The 12,522-nt window shown below is 36.6% G+C and overlaps 1 protein-coding gene across 1 annotated transcript; it reads left to right on the top strand.

Annotated features, from left to right (window-relative positions):
• The first annotated feature begins 674 nt into the window (after positions 1-674).
• On the top strand, positions 675-10,570 carry LOC126298674 (60S ribosomal protein L7a). The gene is made up of 6 exons (XM_049990107.1): positions 675-825; positions 7,187-7,304; positions 9,415-9,564; positions 9,729-9,949; positions 10,112-10,234; positions 10,324-10,570. The coding sequence occupies exons 1-6, from the start codon at positions 811-813 to the stop codon at positions 10,504-10,506; spliced, it is 810 nt and encodes a 269-aa protein (XP_049846064.1). The 5' UTR covers positions 675-810; the 3' UTR covers positions 10,507-10,570.
• Positions 10,571-12,522: the final 1,952 nt, after the last annotated feature.

A 12,522-nucleotide genomic window follows, 5' to 3' on the forward strand; every position in this document is an offset into this window, starting at 1 on the left:
ACGAGTATCGGCCATTTTAATGCCCTGTGCGCACAAATACAAACACTAGACTGAGCAAACAGCTGTTTCGCGCCAGTTTTGCGGCGATCTCCTGTCCACACGCTCCAACTTGTCTGCGCAGATGTGGTTTGAACCCACAGATTTGAGAGGTTTCGCTCAAACCTGCAACTCCAACTTCCAGGTTTGCACACCCCTCAGGTTGGTGCAAATCTTCTGTCTACACGCAACGATCTGTCTGCGCACATGTGATGTGTATGAATGCGACTGTATTCCATAGACGTTTTGCAATATCGTCGGTAATGAAAGTTACGACTAACGATGCATTGGTAGCGAGTACTGTTACTTTCAGTACGCAAAGTTAGGGATACATTTTTTTCGTTACTTTTACAGTTCTAATTGTGGGATGTTTCGAAATGATGCGACTTGACGGTCAGTGTGAATTGGCCTTAAGACGTATAAATGTGTTGTGAGACTGAGACACGAGGAATCATCTATATCTGCATCTCAATTTCAAGTTATTTACAAATGGTCATTAAAATATGCTCTCATGGAACATTTTGGTGGAATTAAGACTGTCATATTATTTATTGTTGTAGAAACCTATCAAAGATATTATGTATACGGAAGGATGTAACTAGGTTTCCGAGAGTGGTATGTCTTTGCTAAGGTATCTTTGTTTTGGGTGCCGTATACCGGTGGTCACATGAATTCTTTGGAGTTTAGGCGGAGAGGAGATTAGTTCGTCTGACCAGGTTGTGTTGCCACGTGTGGAAGTAATCCAACCGCATCGTTAACTCTGTTGGAAAGAAAATGGTCCAGAAAAAGGTATAAAAACTGTATACCTCGATTTATCATCTGGGATGTTATTTTCTGTTATTTACGTTTATTTTATATTTCTAGCTATTTCTTGTTGATTATTGCAATGCAGTCAGTATTGAACTTTGCGAAGTGAGTGATTGTAATTTCGGATTGAGATTATGAAATTGCTTCCGTTCTGTCTGTTAATTAGAATTGTTCTACGTAAATGAATATAATTATTCAAATGTTCTAAGTTGTATATTGGTAGCAGACTCAAAACAGCATTCATGAAAGTGAAGTTAGTTCATTTACTATAGAAGTAACCTAATGTTCTAAACAGTTCTATATATCTAATTACTAAAAGGCATCAATGTAAAGGCTGATATTTAGAATGGCCAGCCAGTTTGCAAATTGATGAAATTTATTCGTCTGTTGATACTATAGTTACGTGCAGTTTTTGCAGAAAGTAGCTGTTTAGTTTTGTATGATAAGACTGCAGAGTTCATAAAAACAGATTAGATTTTAGTGATCCATATCTGCTGTTGTACAATAAATCCGTATTTGGGAGCAGGTTTACTCTTAGTTCGCTATTTATTGTAGATGTTTTCACGTGGTTGGACTTAATTATTACTTAATTAGGAAACAGGATTAAAGAATTCAGGATAGCCTTGTAGCCAGTGTTACGATGCGACTACAGCATATGGTCAGATGTTCGTGTTAAGATTTATCTGACCATGTGTTGTGTAGTTTGCCTTCATTTAGGAATTTTTGTATATGTTTTGGGGAATTGTTATTGGGTGTGTAAATTTCGTTGGTTCTAGCTTGTAATGGCGTCAGAGAGTAAAGAAAATTGTTTTTCAGATTTTTTTTATACATAACTGTTAGTGTTTCTGTTAACAGGTTGAGAGTTGAATTATTGAGGTAAAAGAAGTTGAGAATCACCTGTTCCATGTTTTTGGCGTAGAGTGGTCAACTTGATTTTCGAGTACATGAAAACTCTACTGCACTAAATTAGCACTTTTCTGTTGTGTATCTAAGAATTTGAAGTAGCCTATGATATATACTCCTACCCCCACCTCCAGGTATTTGAAGTGCCAAAGGAAGTAGCTAATAAATTTTTGACAATTTGGTTGAGAGTGTAGGCACAACTTGTGAAACAATGTGATGAGACTGGTCTGTAGGTTTGTTTGAGCAGTTGCCAGCAGGCTTGTGTACATGCAGAGAGCTTAGTGTATGAGCAGTGTCTTCTCCAACTTCTGGCTGCTTGTGTGGCTGTTTGCTGTATGAGCCGTAGTAGCAAGTAGCTAGATGCTACCCAGAAATGTTATTCTGGTGTGCCCAAGCTGCCAGATTCACACATGTGCAGAGCAAGCTGAGGTATAGTGGGGGGGCCTTATCCATGTGTCCCATGTGTTTTGTGATATTGCTGGTCTCTTAGTATACAGCTCCCACGTCAAATGAAAGCAAAACAGATTTCTGTGGCTGGGAGCCACCAAGTGAATTCATAAACATGAAAGGCCAAAATTAGTTCTGATTTTATATTTCCACATTATTAGCAATGAACCATTAATGTCTCAGTGAAGCTATTTGTTTTGTAGAGCAATTTGCTTCTATTTTTCTGCTGAAACAGTGTTTCATTCCGCTCTATTGGCTACTTTAAACTTCGTTATATTTGAAGTGAAAATTTTCATTTTCTGGGACGAATGACATATCACAAAGAACCCAACATGAGTACACTATGGGGCCTCCAAGAAAATTGGTATCACAAAGCCTACATAGAAAAGCTGAACATCAGGTACTTCAGAGTGCATCTGGACATTGAAATTTGCAGTTAAAGCAGAATGAAGCATTTTAAGTATGGCTTATGACATTCCAATGCTGTTGGAATAGTCTGTAGTCCAGTTTGAAACTGTAAGATGTCTTAATGCTATATACGTATGAACATATGTAAACATTTACTTCAAGCTAAGTAGGCAAATTTGGTCAGTAGTTTTGAACTAAATATTTCGTTTCAAATGTGTTGACAGATGTAGCAGAATTTTACAAATCTGACTTCTGTGAAAGTGTTTCTCGATCACAAGGTACTTTAGTATTTGCTCTAGGCCTGAAGTTATTTTTTACTTTATTTCTTAAATTTATAGAATGCCATTCTATGCTAGATTGTAGATGGGCAACATACTGTTTTATCATTTTAACTCCCCACATGCCTTATTTATTCCTAGAGTAGAAAATACTGCCAGTTGTAATTTGCCTCACATAAAACCTTGTTCATTTTTTATGCATTTTGAAAAGGTCATTAAATTTATTGTTGTATAAGCTATACAAGAACTTTTTGCAAGAAGTTTGGATTCAATCTTACTAGCTGCTGCAGTGTTGTGTAGATGTAAACCTGATTGGAAATGCTACATAACAATATTGCAGAGTACGAATTAAACAAAAAGTCAATCATATAGCAGAATATTATGGTACTTTGAGCTGTGGAGTCTAGTTTTGAAATGAATAATATGCCAAGAACTGCTTCCTTATTTGAATTCCTTATCTGGGTAGAATAGATAAAACAATTTCTCCTGGTGCAGCTCCTTAGGTCCTCAATGAAATGCCTAAGGACTGCGCATGGTCATGTGATGCCCCACCATGCACGACATTCCACACACAAATGTGATGAAGTGTGTAAGCAGAGCAAACACCAAGCACTGGTTGCCTATGTCATCGTAGTTGTGCATGAACAGTACATCCTGTTGTCTGTTGCTGTCTGGCAACTGCTCAAATGAACCTTGTATTGCAACCTGGCTGGTGGTACATTGTACACTTGACTATAACTAGAACTGGAAAATTAAGAAAACTTAATGGAGCCCTGTTTTGATGAAAAAATTGTTTGATTTGTGCAGTTGATGCATGAAAAGTCATGCCCTGCTTAAGTGCCCAGTAGATGATTGGTGTGGACTATTACTGAAATTCTCCCTAAACAGTCCATTAATATTTTGGTTTGGAGTGTTAAAATGGTGACATGCTGCTGTGATGACTGCTTCATTGTTGTAAGTGGGGAAAAATGGATGCAAAATTGGTTCAAGGTGTCGGGGATTACTCACTTACAGAATTAAATTGTACACAGAGGTAATTTTCTTGTTTTCAAACATGTGGACTGTATATTGTGGCAGTCAGCTGTGACCATAAACAAATGCGAACTTAGGCTGCCCAAGGGGAGAGGAGTGGTGTTTTGTACTGAAATTTGCAAACTAAGAATGTTCCGCTGCTTCAGGATCTTCCTTTGATAGTGATGCTTTCCTGTTGAACCAATAGAAACTAGAGCACTTAGTCTCCAAAAACAGGAATTCTACACAAACTGCCATAAAGCACGACTTCAACACTACACAGCAAAATACACATGGGGCCCAGCTGCCTGTCAGCTACTAAACAGAAAAGGAAAGTGCTGTGACACCTGTCCTCTAATTAGTAGTTCTGTGTGCAGAAATGAGCATCCTTGCTTGTGCTGTTGGAGATTAAGCAACTGCACACTTTTTACATATATTTCCTCTATCAAAATGTTTATCACTGGGTCTCAGACCTTTCTTAAAATTTACTTTGTTTTATTACTATTATTTGACATGTCTAGTGGAAACATCTGCAACAACTGTTTACAGTATTATAACATTTTTATTGCAGTTGGTGTTTTATCAATTCTGTCCAAATTTTGTCATGTTAAGCTTGATAAACTCTTCTGAAACTGATAAATATAAATGTGTACAAAGAATGAAATGAATTATTTGTTGCTGAGAATATGCGAAAAAGTACCATAATACAGCCACAAAGACCTTTAAAAAATTGAGTTATGAATAAAAGTATATACAGATATTAACGCATGTATATATCTGAATAGAATCTAGTGCAAGTATTATTGCATAATATTTCTATAACTGCCTTTTAATTGAAACTACACTTTCACATTTCACATCTGTAGGATGTGCAGTATTAAAAAGCTGAACTGGTATTTGTGAAAAATTCCTTGCAAGAGTGCTTTGGTTCATTTTCTTCTGAAGATGGCATTTCTACTTTGAAGATTGCGGTCAGTTTTGCTGTAGTGTGTTCATCCATAGCTTTAGTAATTTCTCTTCACTTTCTTGATACATAGAGCTTACTTCACTGACCATGGTTTTGTAACAGGACTAAAAACTACCTCTGTAGCTGACTGATTCAAGGTATTCCTCTATTGATGTAAAACCTGCATCATCTGCACCTTAGGAGGCTTCAACTTGTTCAGATACTGTCATTGTTGTTGTTCTGTCAAAATGTTTAGAACAGTTGTCACTGGAAATATCTTAACTTTGAAGCAGTCTTCAAATGAGAACACTTATTCGCAACCTGAGCAGTGTCTATTTTTTGTTTCTTATATACCACTCTTTCATGGATATGCAACTAGTCAGCACACTTAACTTTCCTTTGGCCCCAGTCCTTTTCCCAAAACACAGAACTAGGTGGCTGGTCTGATTTCTTAGCCTCTTTAGTAAACAATTTAGCACTGGTCAACTAAAATACAGAAACCTGCAATGAACAGCCATGACAAAGCAGCTGACGAACAACGAAAAAGTGAAGAGGTAACTGCAACAAAGAAAGCAAAAGGAGGTAACACATTAGAAATAAACATTCCAACAAAGAAGTTAGTAAGAAAAACTTCAATTAAGACATAAATTACCCTTGAAAATTAAAAAAAAATATTTTTAAAAATAAAACCTGTCCAAATTAAAAGTGGAAGGTCTCCTATATGATACTAATCAACAAAAAATCAATTTGATGGATTGGCACTTCTGGAAAAGTATTCCATAAATACAAATGTTTGGAATGCTATAGTAAAAGAACTTTGACAGATAAGTCCAAATGGAGTTCTTTGTAATCGTAATGCAATTATCCTTCCCATAAAAACCCAACAAAATATCTAGAACTGTTAGAGATAATGCATTTTAAAATTTTCTGAAATTTTGCCTCTTCAAAATGTCAATTTTGGAAGCCTCAATCTCTTTGCAGGAATTTTTCAGAGAAAACAAAGTATGTGTTTTTTTACTTACTCCTGATTTTTAACATATGCTAAATTCAATAACAGACTGAAGGTAACCCCTCTGCAAGAAGTGGTGTGGATTATGCTTGCTGCAGTTTTCCAAGCAGAAAATCTAAAATCTTGCTGTGATCTGAAACCTTTTGTGTATCTGTTGTTCAGATACTGTTTTACCCAGCTGTCCTTTTCTTTAGGCTTTCATCACAATAAAAGTGGTACAAATTGCTGAGCAAAGAAATGGATGCATAGTAGGTTGCTTCAATGAGATGGTGTGTGAGAACATGTGTATGTGAGCTGTTCCTACGTGAAACTGCACATGGTGAAAGAGGTGTGTTTGTAGATCTAACTAGCCTGTTTAATCCTATGTACTGAGTTTAAAGAAAATATTGAATATACTGCAACCCCTGATATACTATTCCTATAGGGGTGCAGAAGAGAATGTGCAGAGGTGTTTGTGTTCATTCTGCTCACTATGTTATTTGGATGGGAAGTGAAACTAACATGTGATTAATGGTAAGTTCCCTGTGCATGCACTTGCTACTCAGTAAGAGGATAGGTGACTCATGTCTCAAGGAATTCCATCAGATGAGTTAAGAATGGAATGTTACAATTTTTGAAATTGTACTTGATTGTTAAAACTAACACTCCAGTATAATCCCTCATTGAACAAGGATATATCAGTGACTAATTTTGTGACTATCATGTGCGATGGTAAAGTGAGAATGTGAGTTTAAATGGATTTGTTATGAAACTGCATCCAGGCATGTAATTGGCAGTAAAAGTGCAACAAAGTGCATAGGCTAATTTTACAAACTGAAATAGTTATAAAACCTGCATTTATGGCAGACCATTCACAGGACCAGTCGGGATGTTTAATTTTATGTAGAAGGCAGTGTGATATAGTTTGGACAATCTTTTTTGGGAAACAAGGTATTGATGTGGATTTTGTCTTTGTTGATCTTTGTATAATGAAGCCTGACATGTCAGTTTTTGGCAGCAGCTTTCATTTAGTTTGTTACAGTTGTTAAGCCCAGTTCAATTTGTAGCCCAGCTTCAAATGGTGCAGCATGGTCTTAACTGTCACATGAGCTAAGTAGTTAAGATAGTTTACATCCCCCTCTCCTTTGTATCAAGATAATGGCAGTTGCTGCATTTCAAATCATTGGCAGTAGATGTGGTCTGTTTTAGTTCTTTAATTGTAGGAACCATAACTTCATAGGATTAGCTGGTCCCAAGTGATGTTGTATGGCTCCTGACATCAGTTTTTTTACTGTGAAGTGATTATTTGTAACAGCTTAATATTGTGTACAATATTTTGAATAGTGGTTTAATTACTTGCAGCCCAAGAAGAAGACTGTGGGGAAGAAGGTGGCAGCTGCACCACTGGCAGTTAAGAAAGTAGAACCAAAGAAGGTTGAAAATCCTTTATTTGATAAAAGGACAAGAAATTTTGGCATTGGTAAGCATTTCTAAGAGGAAATAGAAGTTGATACTTTGTGTAATTTCAGGTGACTGATGTGCCACATTTAGCAAAATTAAACTTTTATACTGAGCCTCTGATAAATTTTGTGCATGTAACACTGGTTTAATAGTGAATTTGTTTGTGAACTTCTGTGGAGATAGTTGCAGGATAACTTTTAACACAGAGTTGAAAAAATAAATATTTTAACTAGGCCCATTGAAGGGAAAATGGGAAATACTTGATTGGGCACATCAACTACAAAGGGAACTACTTTTGTAGTGTTTACTTGATCCATTGTGAAGGCTGGTCCACCTAGTGACTTGATTGTGCAAATGTCAGCACACATTTTCACAAAAAATAATTACGTGTAGACATGAAATTTGTGTAAATAAGATGCTCACAAACTGGAAATTGGAGTTAGAATTGCTCAAATCTGTCATTGCATACCCACTGAATTCTAAAATATTGGTTCTAGAGTTCATTATTTAGTGTTTTCCAACACAAGTTACATGTTTGGGGAAACTTGGAATAATGAATGCAGTGATCAGGATAAGAAGGCAGCTGCTTGCAGTTCTTTAATATCATGCTACAAGGAATTGTAATGTACCTGTCAGCTTCTCACAAGTTGGTTTTCTTCCAGGTTTCTTTTGTTAGGTTATGAACAAACAAAAAATTGTATGATTATACATCATGTAACAAATTTTTGTGATTAACTTATGGGAAAATTTCCATTAACATTCTGCTGTTATGGACAGTGTCTGCATTCCATGCTGAGGGCACGTTTCATTGTGGTGGTTATGCTTGCCAAATGCTGGTGTCTGTGCTGAGATGTCATTCTGGCCACTGTTACTGACCGGCTTTTTTGCATATCTTACGGTCAAATATCTCACTCAATAAGGGGCTTACATACTTTTTGGTATGTATCATAGTGCTGCATCAATTTAAGTAGAACATTGAACGAATTTTCAAGATTTTGCTGAGGTAAAAATGTATTGTGTAAGCCTTGTGTATGGTTGATTTAGCTCATACATTGCAGTGAATGTAGATAAGATATTGAAATATTATTTAAAATTAAGAGCAGAGTGATACTTACTTCATTCTTGAGTTATTGAGTTTGATGTTGGACACAGTTGTGTGACATGACCATTACTGTCCTTGCAGATCATGAATTGCAGTGATAGGTTGGTGCCTCAGGATGCATGCAGATGTTCATAGCATTAAGTGGCACACGTATACACATTTTCAGCACCTGGAAAGTGGGATAACAGATATTTATATACACCCACAGCAGTGGAAGGGTTAGAGCCACTGTCTTGACGGTTTAGACTATTCTTCGTGCTTTTTATAGAGAAGTGGCAAACAGATTCATTATGAAGTAGTGTCCTGAGTATAATGTTTGTGTTGCAGGTGTAGTTTCCTGCTGGAAGTTATTTAGGTAGATAAATGGCAGCTCGGCAGTAGAGTAAAACTGTTTGTGGGCACACAAGAGCTATGATTTATTGCATGCAGACTTGAGCACAGTTGGATTGAGCTGTTTGGGCTGGATTTTATTACACTTATTTGGCTTTGGGATCTTTTTTGCAATAGTGAATGGTTTCATGCACTTTCTGGTATTTTGGGTATTTTGTTTTGTTTGAAATTCAAAATGGTTAAGGGCTCTCTTTCACTTCAGACTTGGTTGTTGCAGGCATACTTGCTAGATATTGTCTTTGAGGACTTGTCATTGAAAATATCTTCTAATTTAGATACCAAAATCTTCAAATTTGTAAAGCATTTTCCATTTTTATTGTAAAACGTAAATTTTCTGCTGAGGGATATGTGCAGTAGTCAGGAGCAGTACATTCTGTTGAATTTATGAACATGCTGGAATTGAATTAAGCATTGTTTTTGTCAGTAGGGTGCATGTTGGAGCTTTTGTATCTATGGGATAGCTACTTTCCCATTCTGCTGTTCCTTACGATTGGGACATTCAAATATCTCTCTCTCTCTCTCTCTCTCTCTCTCTCTCTCTCTCTCTCTCTCTCCTCTCTCTCTCTCTCTCTCTCTCTCTCTCTCTGTAACTGATATGTGCAGTGCTTGCCTTTTTAACATGCAAATATTTTTGCAGGTCAGGACATTCAGCCACCTCGTGACCTTAGCCGTTTTGTGAAATGGCCAAAATATATTAGGATTCAAAGACAGAAATCAGTACTGCAAAAACGACTGAAAGTGCCACCACCAATAAATCAATTTACTCAAACTTTGGACAGGCAAACTGGTAATGTTAAACTCTTATTCATTTACACTCTTTGTGAAATGATGAAAATAACAACTGAGTATGATGCTGACTTTTAACGAGCTTTTTAATTCTGATACAGCAAATGATAGAACTAAGATTGTAAATGATTTTTAGGAGATTCAAAAAGTCTTTTCTTTTTATAGCTACTGCACTCTTCAAGTTGCTTGATAAGTATCGCCCGGAAACTCGCCAGGCAAAGAAGCAGAGATTGTTTACACAGGCTCAGGCTAAGGTTTCGAAGAAAGAAGAGACACACGAGAGGAAGATTCTTTCGGTAAAGCAAGGAGCGCAGACAGTAACAAAACTGATTGAGCAGAAGAAAGCCCAGCTGGTTGTAATTGCACATGATGTGGATCCAATTGAGGTATAAATTTAGATGTATGCAAAGAATAGTGCAATATTAATTTAATGATGTTTTGAATTTCTTCACCTGATTAAATTGATGACAATATGCACTGAATAGTATACACTAATTTTGTTTTTTATTTAACAATTCCATATCTCCTGAGTAATTCCATTGTTACAGATGGTACTTTTCCTGCCATCTTTGTGCCGAAAGATGGGGGTCCCATATTGTATAGTCAAAGGAAAGGCCCGCCTTGGACGTTTAGTACATAAGAAAACATGCACATGTGTTGCCATCACTCAGGTACTAATTACCTTTATTACAGTATAACAAATTACTGAATTTTCAAATCAAAATTTTCTGCTAATACCCAAAACTGCATAATTTTACAGGTGGAATCATCTGATAGGGCAGCATTGACGAAGATTGTAGAGTCTGTAAAAACCAACTTCAATGAGCGCTATGAAGAATTCAGAAGGCATTGGGGTGGTGGTCTTTTGGGATCAAAATCTGCTGCCAGGATTGCCAAAATTGAGAAGGCAAAGGCCAGAGAACTGGCTCAAAAGCAGGGCTAATTTTTTTGACATGCATTATAAAATAAAAAGTAAGAAAAATAAACTTCTGAAAAAAATTACAAAATTGTGTAATGTTCCATTATTTAGTACCATAATGAAAATACCTTATGCAAATTGTCAGTGTGTAACACTGGCTAGCATTTTGATTTTGGTGGCCTGGTAAAATCTGGTTACAACTGAAGCTGTTAATGCCTGAGAACATTCCTGACAAATATTTTAAGTATATTCCAATATGAGGTTCTTACAGTAGTGTATTGAGGACTTTTTGCTGGTTCAGAGTGGGAAGTTATTTAAACAATGGTTTACTCTGATTGTTAATTTTATAATATTCCATTAGCATGTGCAAACTAGAAAAATGTTTGAGCTTGAGTTCTAAAGTTCATAGAGGCTGTTGCAGTTTACTCAGGCACCAGTTGTCAGTCCACAGTGTGATATCCATGTTTTTCTTCCTTTATTGCAATGTTTTTCATGGCCTTGAAAATGTGAGCAGTTATATCAGTCCTTGAAATTCTTAAGTGTTAATCAAGTATGTGAGGATATTTGAATTCATAGGTTGTAGTTACCGGCAGTGAGTTTGCCAGTTTGTGCAGTTCACATTAATGCTGAACTGACGTTGATGAGGAAAATAGTGTTTTGGTTTCTGGGCACTAAATTTGGTTTGTGTTTTAGTATAAATAGGAAAATGTGCTTGATAGCACTATGAAATTTGTCAGAACAGTTGGACAACACTTAAATTAGTTAAGCTAAATCCAGTACTGGTGATTCACTTTTCCAAAGTGAGAAACTTCCTAGCTTTTGGAACAAAAGTTCCTTTCTAAGTAAGGAAATTAAGTACTTGCTGATACATTAGGGGATGTGGAATATTATGCCCATGTTGTGTCGAAATCCCAGCTTGTGCTGCTGCCTGTCCCCTGCCATTATTAGGCTTTTGTACTGAAAATGAAAGATCAGTGAAATTGCAGAAAATGGATAATTCTGCCTGTAAATGTGGTGATGAATGACAAATGTCAGTCTTCACTTTCAGGTCATTAACCTTGTTAGGCAATATTATAGTAATCTTGATCTCTAATTCACATTTTGCATTTCCAGTTCGGATGAAATGTTTAATGCACTGGGATTAAGTTTTGTTGCACCAATACCATCAACTGTCCAAAACTATACATGCTGATTGAAAGTCTGAAACTGGTTTTCTTATGAGTTGTTAGTATATTTTCTTTTAATTTTGATTTAAAGACTTGGACAATTCAGTTCTGCAAAAATTTTGAGTGAAAGATTTATAAATCTATTCTTTTGGGAATTCAGTTACATGTATATTGAATTGCAAAATGTGCTCTTTGTGGAATCTTTTACCTACATTTTTATTTTCAAACTGAAGAGTGGTGTGATGTAGCTCTCCACACTAGTCTATTCTGTGTGAGCCTCATCTATGCAGCAGCCTGTCTGTGGACCAGCTTGCTGTAGCCATGTGTAGTTAGGTCTAGAATTTTTAACTTCCACAAGCCCCCTACCAAACTGACAAGTCTGATTTCCCAGGGTGTCTTGTAAAGCAACTGCATTTTAGTTGTCATAAATTTTTTGCTTCCCTATTTTGGTGCCACCCCATTATGACCTGCCCATCTAACCTTCACCATTGTTATAACAGCAAATGTTTTATAGTTCACCTGAAAAATGAGTTGATATCCTTCCCCATACTCAGCTTGTGCTCAGACATGGTTGAGAGAATGTTAAAGTGCTGTATTCCTTTTTCCAATCCATAGACCTGTCAGGTCATCTTTAGATGACACATTTGTGGGAGGTTCTACTCAGATATAATGGACAGCACTACAAAAGTATAAGGATGGCCGAAAGAATCATAAAGCTTTCATATTATGAGAGAGTGCAGTATGATGGAAGAGTAAGAGGTGATTGGGGAAAGATTGCCTGGCTTGTGTAAATGTTTGGGTAGGACTTATCTATTTTCTGTAGTGTGGAAATAAATCTGGAGACTCTTGTGGGAAGGAGAATGAATTCTTCATA

The sequence above is a fragment of the Schistocerca gregaria genome, chromosome X, assembly GCF_023897955.1.
Source record: "Schistocerca gregaria isolate iqSchGreg1 chromosome X, iqSchGreg1.2, whole genome shotgun sequence".
Taxonomy (NCBI): Eukaryota; Metazoa; Arthropoda; class Insecta; order Orthoptera; family Acrididae; genus Schistocerca; species Schistocerca gregaria.

What these genes read in the sequence shown, in the direction of transcription:
- LOC126298674 (XM_049990107.1), top strand. An exon ending in GACAAGAAATTTTGGCATTG is followed by an intron (nt 7,305 to 9,414) that starts GTAAGCATTTCT and finishes ATATTTTTGCAG; the next exon opens with GTCAGGACATTCAGCCACCT. An exon ending in ATGATGTGGATCCAATTGAG is followed by an intron (nt 9,950 to 10,111) that starts GTATAAATTTAG and finishes CCATTGTTACAG; the next exon opens with ATGGTACTTTTCCTGCCATC.